The sequence below is a fragment of the Eubalaena glacialis genome, chromosome 6 (genome assembly GCF_028564815.1).
Source record: "Eubalaena glacialis isolate mEubGla1 chromosome 6, mEubGla1.1.hap2.+ XY, whole genome shotgun sequence".
In the NCBI taxonomy this organism is placed as follows: domain Eukaryota; kingdom Metazoa; phylum Chordata; class Mammalia; order Artiodactyla; family Balaenidae; genus Eubalaena; species Eubalaena glacialis.
In genome coordinates, this window is record NC_083721.1 from 82,381,453 (window position 1) to 82,397,980 (window position 16,528).

At 42.3% G+C, this 16,528-nt stretch overlaps 1 protein-coding gene across 4 annotated transcripts in view; it reads left to right on the top strand.

Moving 5' to 3' along the window:
* Positions 1 to 2,631: 2,631 nt before the first annotated feature.
* The window catches only part of DGKG (diacylglycerol kinase gamma), a 162,236-nt gene continuing 148,339 nt past the window's right edge, over positions 2,632 to 16,528 (top strand). For all 4 annotated transcript variants that reach the window (XM_061194375.1, XM_061194376.1, XM_061194377.1 and 1 more), the window contains exon 1: positions 2,632 to 2,756. In XM_061194375.1, the coding sequence (XP_061050358.1) occupies positions 2,690 to 2,756 (67 nt within the window). In that variant the 5' untranslated portion in view covers positions 2,632 to 2,689. The remainder of the gene's footprint in view (positions 2,757 to 16,528) is intronic.

A 16,528-nucleotide genomic window follows, 5' to 3' on the forward strand; every position in this document is an offset into this window, starting at 1 on the left:
ACAATGGACAGTCACACTCCCAGACTGGTGCCTGGGTTTGGCAGGAGAGAAAGGGTGAGGAGCTTAGGTTCAGCCTCAGGCCTCTGGCCTGAGTATTGGCTCTTCTTGGGCATGACCAGAATACAGAGGAAGGGCAGGTTGGGGGCGTGGAAAGGTGCTGATTCAGGGTAGTTTGGGACATAGAAGGGAATCACAGTAGACAGTTGGATATGCAGATCTGGATTGAAGGGAGAGCGCAGGGCTGGAGCAGCATGCCTGGGAGTCATTGAAGCTGTGGAAGTGGATGAGATCCCTGAGGGAAAGGGTGCAATGTGAGGAGAGGGCTGAGGATAGGATTGTGGAAACACCCAGTATTTAACAATGGCAAAAGAAAAAGTGGAATGAGACGGAGGAGGAACACTTACAAAGATAAAAGAGTTTCCAGGGGGTTGTTTTCTGCAAAGGCCAAGGCTGCATAGAGAGCAAATAAAGCAAAGAAGGCCTGAAAGGTGCCTGTTGGATTTGACAACTGGGTTACTGGTTTTGACCTTAAGAATAAAACAGCCAGTTATTTTACAGCAAAAATGGGTTTATTTGGGAATAGCAGAGGAATTGCAATTCAGAACAAGCAAGCTATAGCAAATGCCATAGGCAAGTCCAAAAAACAAAGAGGAATGTTATTTTATAGAAAAAAAGGAGGAAGTTGGGAGGGGATGTTTTGAATAAAAGTCCATTGGACAAAAGTGAGAGCTCAGGGTGATGACAGTTACTCATTGGTTGAATTGCTAGGGTAGTAGATTTCTTCTAGGCATGCAATGTACACCTTTTCCTGCTGGGGCCTGTAATTGATGATTCTTTCCTGTTGACCAGTCTTCTGTTGGGGTCTATAATTGACAGTTCCTCCTGCAATTGACATCAGTATTACTGTGTGAGAGCTTCCCCTTTTGGCCTCCTGCCTCCATCCTAGTGAGGTTTCCCTTTATTAAGTTTCACACTGGAAACCTTGGCAAGAGCAGGTGCTAAGAAGCAGAATCCAGTTGGCCAGTGGATTAAGAAGAGAAGGACATTTTTTTCCCCCCCGCGGCATGTGGGATCCTATTTCTCCAACCAGAGATTGAACCCTCACCCCCTGCAGTGGAAGCGCCAAGTCTTAACCACTGGACTGCCAGGGAAGCCCCGAGAATTAGACCTTTCAAGGAGAGAAACTAGAATTTGAATGCTCCCAAAGATGCAGGCATCTCACTCCCTTGCCATGCATTTCCTCCTACTGTTGGAGAGTGCTGACTGTTGGAAGGTCTTCCTTACAGAGGATCTCCTTACAGAAGATCTCCCTCCAGCATCTTCCCTCAGCTCTAGTTCAGCCCTCCAGGTCCACACCAACCAAGTCTATTTGCCACTGCAGAGAATTGTCCAGATCTGCCACCCTTCCACCATTCCTCATATGCTCCAGACTCCCAGACTTGCCTTCAAGTCTGACTCTCTACGATGGATTCTCTTTTATTAAAACTGGGCTTGTTTTTTGGTAACATTGGTCTTTATTCCTTGTCCTATGAGGTTGATGACGTTTCAACATTTTTTTAACCTCAACCTAGAATAAGAAATACACTTTATATTATGATAGGTGTATACATGTATGTATAACTGAAAGGAGATGCACTCTTATTTTCAATTCCATCTCATTCCGTTGCATTCTATGCTATTGTATTATGTGTTTTTAGAATAGCACACCCCATTAATTTCACAACTCATTAAACTGATTTAATGACTGAGGGTAGGACTGATAGAGCCACCATGCTAGGAGGGGCTCAAAGGAAAAGATGCTAAGTTTTTGTCTGAATCCACCCCCTCCCTCCCTCCCTCAGGCTCTCCACAATGGACCCAGCAGCCCTTCCCTTTAATCATGTTTTTATGGTTCTGAGAGGAAAGAAAACTGCTTCAGTCACTAGGATGTTAGCCAGCCTTGAGGGGAGTGGTATTTGAATTTCCAGAGTGACTCAATGACTCATAAAAGGAAGGTAAGCAGCTCTAATAGTGGAATTTAGAAATCAGTGGAGGAGAGACTGGCTTACCTTTCAAATCACGCCACATGAGCTACTGTCCTGTACTTACTCGTGAGACACCTACAGCCTGAGGCATTTTCATGACTAGAGGATGCCCTTAGGTGGCCCTACTACCACCTCTCATGAGACACATTTTAAATTTTCCAGAGTTTGGGAGTATGGCTACCTCTTCATACAGATCACCTAACCCCCACTCCAGCCAGACAGCTGTCTGGACTTGTGCTGCTCTGGTCTGTATGTCCTCTTCCGAATTCCCTCAGGTGGCTTCCCCCCAACCTTGAGAACCATTGCCTCCTATAGAGCTTTCAGCAAAGAACATTTGGGGTTTTTTTTTTCTTTACAAGAAAAGATGACGTATGTATTCTAACATTCTCATTCCCAATGTCTTTTCTACCCCTGCCCAGGAAAAGCAAGGATTTCTGAATTTACCGTGACTACAGATAGAAGGATGTTGCCTTAGGAATAGCAGAGGTCTTCTCTCAGCTGCTAAACAGTGCCCGCTGCTGCCATAGACACTTGGGTCCTCGAGAAATCTCCTGAAAGACTTGTCCATCGTGTACTTGCAATGAGCCAGGCCCTAGGCTGGGCCTTGGCTACAGCCTGGTGAACAAAACTCTCTCCCTAGCCTCAAGCGTGCACACCCGGGAAAGATGAGTGAAGAACGGTGGGTCTCCCTCACTCCAGAAGAATTTGGCCAACTCCAGAAATATGCAGAATGTGAGTAAATGGATTGACGCATCTGGGGTGGGATTTCCTCTTGGTTGGGGAGAGCATTATTGGAGAGCAGAGTAGCATAATCATTGCAAAGCACAGAGAATGGGATCAGCTTATACCTCCTTATAAAAACAGAATTTGTGTCTTTAAACATAAAAACACAATTATCTTTATACTCTATAAATGATACATGCTCACCATAGAAATTTGGAATATACAGGGAAGGAAAATAAAAAGTAGGTTAAAAATCACAGCTAAACTCTATGAACATTTTGGATGCATCCTGTGCATATTGCTGTACGTGGTTGAGTTCCTGAATATACCTTTTTTCTTTTCAGTCTGCATTTTTCACCTAGTGTAATATTGTAAGAATTTTCTCAGGTCATCAAAACCTCTTTATAGCAGAACTTTTGAAGGGCTGCAGGCTGCTTGGTTACAATGTTACTCAGTCATTTGCTTTAATATACTCTTGTGTTTGGACCCAATGCCTTCTTTCAGCAAGATACGGAATTCTGATGGGTGTCTCTTTCTCGACTTTGCTCTGGAAAAACCTGGGCTTTTGCGTGGAGCTCTTGGTTTCACTAGTTGCACCCAGGAACAGTTTCAGTGCATCAAGCCACAGTGGTGGCGAGGCCCACAGCCGTGCCCCCCGCAGGCCACTCCTAATCCTGACTGGTGACAGGAGTCTGCCCGGGCTGACCGCTGCACTCTGCACACACACAGTGCCCGTCATGGTTGTGCAACGGCACCGATTTTTGCAGAGCCCTTTGTCTGGCAGAGCCCTCAGCTGCACTGCCAACCCCACCTCATCGTTCTAACCCTCTCCCTTCACGTTGATCGTGCTGGTGCTTTTGTAAGTCACTAGGCCTGTAGCGCATTTGACCTGCCCTACAGAGCGTGCCCAGGTGGTCCTCCGAATGCCCTGTAGGCAGCCTGCCCCCTCCCACAGGGCAGGCAGCCCCTGCACTGGCCTGGGAGCCGGGGGCCGGGCTCATGCCAGCTCTGGCTCTTGCTCTCTGTGATGTGACAGCCCTAACACCCACCCCACCCTTTAGTCCCCCATCCCCACGGCCGCACGCCCAGCCTCTGTGTCCTCTGAAAGGGTTGGACTAGATGATCTCTCCCTGTGATCCCTCCAGGCCTAACACGCCATGACTCCATGTGCTTCCCCTGTAGGGCCACTGGTCCGTCTCTCCTTGGTGACCTGGAGCCCGTGGCCTCTTGTCTGACCGCAGTAGGTTTAGAGAAACTCTGCAGTATATTGACAGGAGCAAGGAATCATCCTCCAGGGTAAACTCCATCTAATTCAGCCTCCTCCGTAGGTCAGCAAAGTACCAGGCCCTGTCAGGGATGAAAAAGAAGCAGAGAGATAAGGCTTCACCTGAGGAATCGGAATCTTGTTAGGGAGTCAGATATGCACTTGTGATACAAGCAGAGAACAGGCTTAAGACAGCGGGGAGACACCTCTGGCAGAGATGGCTAAACGGAGTGCACAAATGAGAAGGGAATTTAGAGCTGGGGGAAACTGATACGAGTGGCTTAGAACAACAGAAAGTCTCTCACAGTTCCGGAGGCCAGAAGTCCAAAATCAAGGTATTGGTAAGGTTGGTTCTTTCTGAGGGCTGTGAGGGAAGGATCTGCGCCAGGCCTTTGTCCTTGGCTTACAGATGACTGTCTTCTGTATCTTTCACGTGGTACTCTCCCTGTGCATGTGTCTCAGTGTCCAAATTTCCCTTTTTATCAATCTATGGACACAGTCTTCTTTTTTCTTTTTTTGTCCTTACTTTTTTAATTTATTTTTTTATTGAAGTATAGTTAATTTACAATGTTGTGTTAATTTCTGCTGTACAGAAAAATGACTGTTATACACGTATATACATTCTTTTTTGCATTCTTTTCTATTATGGTTTATCCCAGGATGTTGAATATAGTTCCCTGTGCTATACAGTAGGACCTTGTTATTTATCGTTCTATATGTAACAGTTTGCATCTACTAACCCCAAACTCCCAGTCCATCCCTCCCCCAACCCCCCTTCTCCTTGGCAACCAGAAGTCTGTTCTTAATGTCTGGACACAGTCATTTCGGATTGGACCCACCCTGCTCCAGTAAGACCTCATCTTACCAATAATTAATTACCTCTGAAATGACCCTGTTTCCAAATAAGGTCACACTCTGAGGTACCGGGGAATTAGGACTTCAACATACAAATTTGCAGGGGATACAACTTAACTCATAACAGAGGATTTAGCTGGATGAACTCTGTGGGAAAAAGAAGTTTAAAATGTGAGTAGTAGATGGTGGGGGGAGGGATAGAAACTGTGGAAGCAAAGGTAAAGGGGCACAAAGGGAGAAGGTATCTATGGGGTGGTAAGGAGAACTTCTGAGCTGGATGGAGAGAAGCAGCAGGAGGGTGGGGAGGAGGACATGGGAGGGATGTGGGTAGCAGCAGGCCTTGGGCCCCGCATGTCAAGGCATGGCATTTGGACTGAGGTGGCAAAATGTAGAGCCATGAATCTGGTGGCTATGTGCAAGGTGGCCTGGATGAGGAAGCTGCCAGGGCAGGGAGGGCAGGCAGGTCCTTTGAATGAAATCTCGTTTGAAGAGCTAAGATGGGAAACGTGGCAATGAACAAATGCTAATGTGTGGGAAATCGCTGTGGAAGTTCCTCACAACTTGTGGAACGAAAGGAAGCCAACAAAGATACCTCAAAGCCTGAGAGTCTGTGGAAAGTAAGGACAGAGGGGTCCAAATGTGGCAAAGCAGTCAAGGAGGGAGGGGTGGAAAGAAACCCGAGTATTTGGTAGGAAATGGCTCCTCTGTGGTCTTTTTTTCCAACCGTAAGCTTTGTCCTTCTCGGACCCATCCTCATTTTGTCCGTGTCCCAGGACTGGCTGAGGTGCTCCGGCACCATTTCTAACAGGAGAGGAAAAGAAGATACAATTCTTGGAAAATGATTAATCCTCAGAGGAAACCCTGAAAAAGGCACTTCTACCAGTTTTAGACGCATTCTGGCATTCAGTCAGATTGCATTGCCATAGCAACCCCTCTTCCATAACCACAAAAACAGTAGCTTTACAGTAGCGAAATAACTGAAGTGTACAGCCTGAGAATTGAAAACTTTCTCCAGTGCAGTTCCGGGTGGGAGAGGCCAAGAATTTCAGGACAAGAGGCTTTTTGTATGTCCTGTTTAAATGTCATAAACCCTGCCACTTCTCTGGGGAGAAGCCATGTTAAAATACTCTCAAGAGATAAAATATATATTTATTATATATATATAATCAACAGTAAACTTAATGTGAATTAAGATTGTAAAGTGCTTGTCAAAAGGATAATGTGACAGTTTAAGAATTTTCTGTTACAAAATAAAAACAAGTGTAAAATTTTTGAAAAGCGAAAAGATGAAATTAAAGACACTCATGATCCTATCTCCCAGTGAAAACCACAGCTAGTATGTTTGTGTATAAATATAAATATCAAGCTACACATACACCTACACACATATACGTATATATATATTTAAAAAACAAACATGCTAGGCTATTTTGCGTGCTGTTTTCTTCACCCTAACAATATGTTTCAGTTATCTATCGCTATGTCCAAAGAACTTCAAAACTTGATAGGTTAAAACAACCATTTTGGTTTTGTTCCCATGGTTCTGTGGCTCGGGCACCCTGGCCAGGGCCCAGCAGGATGACTAGTTCCTGCTCCACAGTGTTTGGGGCTGCAGGTGGGATGCCTCACATGACCCAGCATGGCCTGTTCACTCACTCGCTGGTACCTCAGCGCTCCTCTCTGGAGCCTGTTCCTCCAAGTGCTTTCTCATCTCCCAGGGCCTCTCTGTGTGGCCTCTCTTGCCAGCAGGGTAGCCTGGACTTTGTACATGTGGCTCAGGGCTCCAAGAGCATAAAAGCAGCAGCAGGCCTTTTTAACACCTGGGCTTAGAGGTGCTAGAACATAACTCTCTTCACATTCCATTGGTCAGAGCAGTCACCGGCCTGGCCCAGATTTGATGGGGTGGAGGGATGGACTCCACATCTCATGGGACAGTGACACACAGCAGGGAGGAAGATTGGCAGCAGCCATCTCTGGAGACTAGCTAGCACACAACATGTCATGAGGTGTTCCCAAATCATCCAGTACTTTTCAGAAGCATGGTTTTTAGTGGTTACAGAGATTTCTTTTGAGTACATGTACATTATTTTATTTAACCAAATCATCCGTTGTGATCTTAGGATGTATTAATAGACTCATAGTTTCTAGTAAGGCAAACCAATATCCACATTCTATCCTACCCTGATCAGACCTTTCTAGAGAACTGAATTTATTTCTGGGCATCACAGTTTCCAGTGGATATGGACAAACCAGAACTTGTTTGAGAAGGGCCAGCAACATGGTGAGGGGCCTCACAGCCTGGATATGAAAAAATGGATGAAAATACTACGCATATTTTCTGGAAAGGGGAAGACTCAGGGAAGGGTGAGAGAGAGCTAGCTGTATTAAAATAGCTACAGTGCTCTTGTGGGGAGAAGGTGTAAAGTTGATTTTGAATGGCTTCAAGAAGTAGCCCTAGGACTAATGGGAGGAAAGCATCAGAAGAAAGACTTTAAAGTAAGGAATACTAATGGTATTAGTATTAGTAATGATTCCTAATGGTCAAACCTATCCAAGAATGGACCCCAAAGTGACTGAGTTTCCTTTCCCTAGAACTGTCTGGGCAGAGTTGGCTGACACACTAGAGGGGAGGTTAGAGCATCAGATGTCTGGTTGATTAAATGACCTTCATTAGCCCTATCAATACTTAGTTTCTATGTTTAAACAGGTTTCTTTTCAACCTCACAGGGTGTGAGCATGTGGGGATGCTCCTACTGACCCTCCCCTAACAGCTTCAGAGAGATAATTGGCTTATTGTCCTAATCCTATTATTTGGGGGGAGGGGATTTTTCCAGTTTTTTCCATGATTTATCAAGGACAGAAACTACCATCTTATTCATAAAGGGAAAAAGGGGAAAAAAAACCCCAATAAAACATCCATGTTTACTTTTAATTCTCTAAGAAGTGAAACCAAACATTTCCTACATCAGCTAGTTGTTGCTTGATTTTGTAGACTTTTTAAAGCTAGGAGAGATCTTAGCCATGATCAAGTGCAACTACTATCCATTTTACAAATGAGAACACTAAATTCAGAAGAGCTCAGTGACTTGCCCAAGGTCACACAGAAAGTCAGTGGCAGAATAAGAATTAGAACCAATGTTTTCAATTCCAGGTAAATTCAGTTTGCTTCAATTCAGTTTCAATAAATTAAACAGAAAATACTCATTGGAGCTCAACCTTCAACCATACGTTGGTAAAGAAAAATAAATATATATATATGTTAATTAAATTATAATAGAACAAAAAATTTTTAATAAACATGTGCCAAAGATTTTATTTAACTCATTAATTAGTGGAGGAGCCAGTAAGATGTTGAAGTTGAGAAGCGAGGTATGGACGGACCCTGGATGGATACAGAACAAATCCATAAATTCCTAGTTAGGCAATTTTGTAAACAAATGCAAGGATAAGATTGCTTGGTTAGATACAAAACTGGTTACTGTCTTACAGGACAACAAACCCTAATCTTTTGGGTTATCTGTTCCACCAGACAGTTCTATGCATATCTGCTGGAAAAAAATCTGTAAGTTAACATGTAACTTCACTAAATCTGGTACATTTAATACATTTAATCAATAGTAAACAGTGAGTAGAACTAAGTACATTCACCTAGATAGTCCTTGGGTAGCCTTTATTCCATATGACATTGAAAAGATGTGCTGCCCACTTTTTTTCTTATTTCTAAGTTTTAGGTAATTTAAAAAATAATAGCGACATACAAAGAAATAGAGAAAAAACTGGGGTTTGCTTCAGTGCCCTTCTAAGGCTCTGAGATGGGACCCCCTCCCCCTTTATGCTTCTGTTCTCTATTTAGTTCTTCACAGAGGAGTCTAAAGTCTCTTTGGCCCAGAGTCCCATCTTCTTCCTTCCATAATCTTTTCATCTTAGTTACCACCAACAATCATTCTCCCCTTGATATAGTGGGAAAGGTGTAGACAAGAAGAAAGAGGGCCCAAGGCAGGGTTCCTGGGCAGGAAGGTCTCATTTAACCCCCATGCTGGTTCCCGGGTGTTGAATTCCAACAGGTCAGCAGGGTCCTCAGTGCAGGGCAGCCCTGATGCTTTTTTCTCTTGCTGACTTGTTGTACCTGGACAAAAATTTTAAATACATTTTAAAGAGAATGAATCAGCAAATTCTGCTATTCAGAAATATATTTCAGTAGAATGAGATCAAGGCAAAGTTTTTGACTTTAAGATGTAGATAATTTATAGCTCAAAATTCAAACCTGTCAGAGAAAATGTTTAGGGCTGATTTGTAGAACAATGTAAAGCTCTAAGTAAGCTTTGTTGAAACTTTGCTATTTATATTGGCCAGTAGAGTGAGATTTAATCACATGTTCATGGATTCCTGGGCCCGTAAAGGGTCATGTCTAGTTGCTTCCATCGTGAAAGGGATAATCACAGCTGTTTCTCACCCACATCTCTTTTGGTGCGACTGGCCTTCTTTTCATTAGTGATGACTGGGACTCTGCCCACAAACAGTCACAGAATCTATGGATAGGGAGAGACTTCTTTGGAAATAATGGCTCTCAAATTTGAACGTGCACATGAATCTCCAGGATTCTGTTAAAATGCAGATTCTGAATGAGTAGGTCTGTGCTTGTTCTGAGATTCTGTGTTTCTGACAAGCTCCCAGGTGATGCTGACGCTGCTGGCCCAGGGACCACATTTTTAGATGCAAGAAGGTAACTATTCCTCCATTCCTGCACCTATGACTGATGAGGCCAAATTATTTGGAGAAAAAGTGGGAAATCTTGCTAGCAATGCAAATTTTACTTATACAAATAAGCCATACCAGCCATTCAGGTCATTTATGATGAATCAGAAAAACTTAGTATCCCAAAGAGGGTTTTCTTTATCAGCCAAAATTCCCTCTGCTTCAACGTAAAGTATTTTTCTCTTATTCTATATGTAACACTGTGGCAGAGCCGTCACTTCCACGGGTTTCCCCGAGAAGTTAGCTTGGTGGGCCCCAGTGGTCCTCAGCCTTGGCTGCACACTGGAAATACCTGGGAGACTTTGAACAATTGCAATGTCCTGCCCTCATACTCCCCCATCCCTGGACCATTTAGTCATCATCTGTAGGTGTGAGACCCAGCCATCAGTAGTGTTTAAAGCTCCCCAGGTGATTCCAACATGCAGCCAAGATTGAGAACCACTGGTCTACCTTTTCTCCCTATGCCCCTGGGAATATAGGACATATGGGACAAGCATGACAAACCCAATCCCTGTTCTAGCCCTCATTTATTCCGTAAATTTTTATTGAACATCGATTTTATGACAGGCAATGGACTACATGCTGAGGATAAGCAGGGAACAGGAAAAGAAGGCTAACTGGGAGACCGTTTTGGTGCTTATGATGCTGGACTTCTTATACATGCTTCCCACATTCCGCCCCAGGGCCCGACTCCTCCTGGCTGCAAAGGTGGGCCTTCTGAAGCAGTGCTGCAGGCCTGGCAGCTCTGTTCTGACATCATCGTCCATCTTTCTAGGACCCTTGGAAAACCCCATTCTTGCTTTTGTGCATCTCACTGTGTTCTTGACTCCCTGAGTACTTAGAAAACTTATTCATACATCCCAGCCTTCACTGGAAAAAGGAAAATCTAGGTTTTTTTTCCCTTCATGTGCCAACTTTCCCTTCTCCCTCTCTCTGTGTCTTTCCCTCCCTGGGTTGAGAGTCATTTATGATCTTCCCAGTCTGTGGAATATGTTCCTCTAGGCTCAGCATCATGCTTTTTTTCTGTGTTGTGACAGGCAATCCTTACTAGTCAGCCACAGATACACAGGAACGTTGCTTAAGGTCTGCTCATGAAAAGTGAGGTCCATGGACCTGCATAATTGGTGTCACCTAAGCTCTTCCTTGAAATGCAGAATCTCAGGCCATGATGCAGACTTACTGAATTAGAATCTGCGTTTAAACCTTATCCCCAGGCAATCCACATGCATGTTACAGTTTGAGACGATCTTAGGGAAGTTTGAGATGATATTAGGGAACTTGGAGGTATAGAAAGTTATCATGTACCTTAGAATTTCACTCTCATCTATGGGTTTTCAGATTCACTTTTTAAAATGTTGATTTATAGTTATTTCCAAGTTTAATGGTCTGACTAGTGCCAAATACTCAGGGCTCCTAACTAGAAGACAGTTCATAAACTTTGGGTCCTGGTTCAGGCAGCGCAGCTGACATTCTGCTGTAAACACTGAAGCTTCTGATGTGTCTGTTTGTTCCGAGGACATCTCTGTCCCACACAATCGTGGCTGCAAAGATGCCTGTGAGGGAGATCAACTCAATGCTTTGTGACCACCTAGAGGGGTAGGATAGGGAGGGTGGGAGGGAGGGAGTCTCAAGAGGAAGGGTATATGGGGATATATGTATACATATGGCTGATTCACTTTGTTGTACAGCAGAAACTAACACAATATTGTAAAGCAATTATACACCAATAAGGAGATATATATATATTAAAAAAAGATGCCTGTGAGTAGGGCCAAATTTTCTCCTTCAAAAGGCTTTGGATTTGCTCAAACCACTAGGAACAAGTGCTTGGTTAAGGTCCCAGAATTCTTGGCATCAAGAAACAACTTTAGACCAAAACTTCTTGAGGCAGTTGATATCACTAGCAACCTTGATCACAGAAAAGAGCCTTCTAAACCTCTAATTTGGGGTAAAACTGTGTGCTGATGGTCCCACCAGGGTGGGTTAATGCAAAATGTGTCCCTACGTTGCCAAGCAGCTGAATAAGTTGACCTGTTGGGTGGAGTCCTTTAGTGCTGTCCACTTAAACTATGGGGAATGTTAGCCCAGGACAGCAATTTTAGATTTAGCACAATTATAACCTTTTTTTCCCTTTTGCAATGATTATCCAACAAGGTCAGCAGTATCCTAATTTATTATTATTTCTAATAATACAATCACATTATAGAACAGCAGTTCTCAACCTTGACTATACATTTGAACCCCTAGAAAGTTTTAAAATATACTGATTCCTGAGTTCCCCAAGAGATGCTGACTTAATTGGTCTGGGATGAGGCCTGGGTTTCAGTGTGTTTAGGGGTCCACAGGTGATATTAACATGCAGTCAGATTTGACAGCCATTGTCATAGAAGGAGGGCCTTATCTTCTGATTTACCAGTATTCATGTATCCAATGACTCTAATTAGATATGTTAAAAGTAAGAGTGACCCACTCACTAGTTCTGTGCCCTTGAAAGAATCACTTAATTTCCACAAAGTTCAGTTTCTGCTTCTCTAAATTAGGGGTAACTATTATATTAGGGGTTAGCTGTGGAGGTTTAAATAAAATACATAAAGTGACTAGTACAGAGCTTAGCACATATCAGGTATTCAAAATAGGAGTTGCTGCAAAGAACTGTGGTCATGGCTCTGCTTTGCACACTTAAAAATGGAACTCCATCTCCTGTGAGTCTAGAGGTGGTGTTACAGCACAGACTTGGGCAGGGTGGTCTCCACCGAGGCTGTGTGCTCTTGGGTCCACACGTGGTGCCTGAAGTAAGATCAGGGAATGCTCTGAAGAAGCCCCTCATTGTTCTTAACTATCGTCAGACAAACAGGATGGAGCAGTGCCCACTTATTCCTCAGGGAAAGAGCAACCCAGCCCAGAAATCTGTTGAGAAGAAAGCTGTGATAAAGTATCAAAGGACCTCCAAGGAGAAAGTAATGGGTCTCAAGTTTGAGAATTAGATTGTTTCCCTTTTTTGAAAGGGAAAGGTGTTGATGCTATGAGCTCATAAAAGCCCATAAAACAGATTTATGTAAATGTATGGTGAGGAACACCCCTCATGGAAATCTAGGAGCCAGCAATCTCTTAGGTTGCTTTTTTCCTATTTAATTTTAGGCTAGTGGTCAAAGATTTTCAAATGAATGCCTCTGCTATTTTTTCTTTTTAAAACCTGTTTACTTGAATGTGTACATATGATGAATACATGAGTGTATGTGTTTATATGTAAAACAAATATATACACCTATGTGTATATAAATATACATATCATACATTTAAATATAAAGCAAGATTAGCTCAATAGCACTTGAGAACCAAAGGATTTCTGCTAGGATGAATCGTGGAATCTCTAAAATGTGACAATAACATCAAAAATTCAAGTGACAAACAACCCAATCCAAAAATGGGCAGAAGACCTAAATAGACATTTCTCCAAAGAAGATATACAGATTGCCAACAAACCCATGAAAGGATGCTCAACATCACTAATCATTAGAGAAATGCAAATCAAAACTACAATGAGGTATCACCTCACACCAGTCAGAATGGCCATCATCAAAAAATCTACAAACAATAAATGCTAGAGAGGGTGTGGAGAAAAGGGAACCCACTTGCACAGTTGGTGGGAATGTAAATTGATACAGCCACTATGGAGAACAGTATGGAGGTTCCTTAAAAAACTAAAAACAGAACTACCATATGACCCAGCAATCCCACTACTGGGCATATACCCTGAGAAAACCATAATTCAAAAAGAGTCATGTACTACAGGGTGAGAGAGTGTCATGGACATATATACACTACCAAATGTAAAATAGCTAGTGGGAAGCAGCTGCATAGCACAGGGAGATCAGCTCGGTGCTTTGTGACCAACTAGAGGGGTGGGATAGGGAGAGTGGGAGGGAGGGAGATGCAAGAGGGAAGAGATATGGGAACATATGTATATGTATAACTGATTCACTTTGTTATAAAGCAGAAACTAACACACCATTGTAAAGCAATTATACTTCAATAAAGTTGTTAAAAAAAAAAAAAAAAGAGTCATGTACCAAAATGTTCATTGTACCTCTATTTACAATAGCCAGGACATGGAAGCAACCTAAGTGTCCATCAACAGATGAATGGATAAAGAAGATGTGGCACATAAATACAATGGAATATTACTTAGCCATAAAAAGAAACGAAATTGAGTTATTTGTAGTGAGGTGGATGGACCTAGAGTCTGTCATACAGAGGGGAGTAAATCAGAAAGAGAAAAACAAATACCATATGCTAACACATATGTATGGAATCTGAAAAAAAAAAAATGGTTCTGGAGAACTTAGGGGCAGGACAGGAATAAAGATGCAGATGTAGAGAATGGACTTGAGGACACGGGGAGGGGGAAGGGTAAGCTGGGACGAAATGAGAGACTGACATGGACATATATATACTACCAAATGTAAAATAGATAGCTAGTGGGAAGCAGCCACATAGCACAGGGAGATCAGCTCAGTGCTTTGTGACCACCTAGAGGGGTAGGATAGGGAGGGTGGGAGGGAGACACAAGAGGGAGGAGATATGGGGATATATGTATAGCTGATTCATTTTGTTATAAAGCAGAAACTAACACACCATTGTAAAGCAATTATACTCCAATAAAGATGTTTAAAAATAATAATAATTAATTAATTAAAAAAAATAAAGTTAAGGAAGTAAAATATATAGTATATTAAATGGTGGTAAGAGCTATGGAGAAAAATAAAGCAGGAACAAAAGATGTGGGAAACAGAACAAAACAAAATTCAAGTGAAATCACTTTCTTGGTTCTCAGTCAAAATGCTGGCTCTATACTACTTTTGCAGAAGCCACACCAGGAAGACCCATGCTCCAAATTTTTCATTTTTTAAAAAATTTGGCCATTCTGGCTGAGCTGAAAATCTCCCATTGAAATAGATTCTAAAATATAGTGTTTTTTCCTAAATATTTAAGCTACTCATAGAATAATTTGAATATAATTTATGTGTGACCTTAACTGAAATCTGACCTAATTCTAACCTCTCTTCCATTCTGTTGCCTGAGTGGCTTTTTAAAAATAGACCTGGTTATGTTACTCTACTACTCAAAAAGTCTTCAACAGTTTGAAATCAATGTCCTTAACTCGGCATTCAGTACTCCCACAAATCTGGCCCCAGACTACTGTCTGGTTCTAACCTTGCCTAAAGGTCCCGTGGTGCCCATCTTCATATCTTTGTTCACCCTGTCTCTTCTGAGAATGCCCTGTCCACTTTATGTCTGCCTTTCAAAACCTTACTCATTTTTACACCCCAGCTCAAATGCTACCTCCTTCATGGGGCATCCCCAGTCCCCACCTTAACCCCACTCTCATCCTAGTTTTACTTCTTCCCTGTTATTTTACTTCTTCCCCACTCTGTGCTTCCTAGAGCTTCATATCATTGCCACAGCATTAATTACACCTTTCCTTGTGTTAGCAAATGTTTGGGAAGTAATAGTGAATAGTGCTTAAGGAAGAGTAATACAGACTTTTGAGCCAGACTAGACCTGTGTCAAAACGCTGACTCTTAGGCAAGTCATTTAACTTTTCTGACTTTCAGTTTCCTCATCTGTAAATGGAAGAAAATATTACCAAATTTGCATGGACTGGTAGGGGAGAGCATATGAGAATATGCAGTAAAGGTCTTTAATAAAGGGCAGCTATTATTACCACAGTTACTCATATCCTGTCCCCAACTAGTTCATCAACAGTACCTAGCAACATCTTACTCTCCATAGTGTTTTCTGAATTGACTGGAAGCAGCCCAAATTGATGGCATCTGCTGCCTGGATCTCACTGAGCTATTAGTTTTCCAACATCTGTTTTGAATTTCAGAAAGAAATGTCCATTTTTAGGCAACAGCAGCGTTTTCCTGTGGCATTTCAATATGTCTCAATCCTGAAATGATTATAACTTGTGCTTGATTGAATCCAAGTCAGCAAAGTCATGGAGAACAGCCCAGCCCACAAGCACATCCACTTTACGTAGGCCTAAGAAAGCATAGCCCTCTGTACAAAGAGCCCAAACACCAAGGAACACTATATCAGCTTTTAATGACATTGCCCTTTGTTCAGATGTTTAAATTATGGCAATAATGGAGCTTGAGAAGCTCTTAATTATCCACAATACTGTGAGACAGAGAGAGTGCAGAAATCCTGGTTTTCTTTGATGTCTAGAGTACTGGTAACTACTCAGGATGTTATAATGACAATTATTGACTCCCTTCTCTTGACTCCCAATTCCCTTATAAACTTTAAAAAAAAAAAACCCCACAATTTTCTCCAGTAGTTTCTAAATTATTTCCTATGGAAAGCAGAATTTTCTAAACTACCATGCTTTATGAATCCTGTCTCTGTTTCAGCACCAAGGACAGAACCCTGCCAGGCTTGATGCCCACCCATCCCATTTAATTAACAAAATTTTAAATGTTTTAACATTTCTGCTCAGATGTTTATTCGATCATCTAATATATTGGTTTTCTGAACACTGGTTATATGTCAGGCCTTGATATGGTATACAAAGACTTACAGCTCTCAAGGTTGAACTGAGGCAGGAGATGAGCAAGAAAGGCAAGTTAATAAATATAACACCATATGACAGGTGCTGTTACAGAGTTATGTACAAGCCATGTGGGAGCCAGGGGAGGGAGTGATTAACTCTGACTAATAAAGGAAGGCTTTTCAAAGGAGTTGACATTTGAGCTGGGTACTGAGAATTGAGTGAAGTTTGTAATACAGAGAAGAGACTCCATGAAAAAGTACAGAGCATATTAAGAAATTTCTAGAAATGTGGTTTGATGTGGCTGAAAAATGGAGTGAATGAAAAGTTAAGGGAAGAGATAAGGAATAGGCT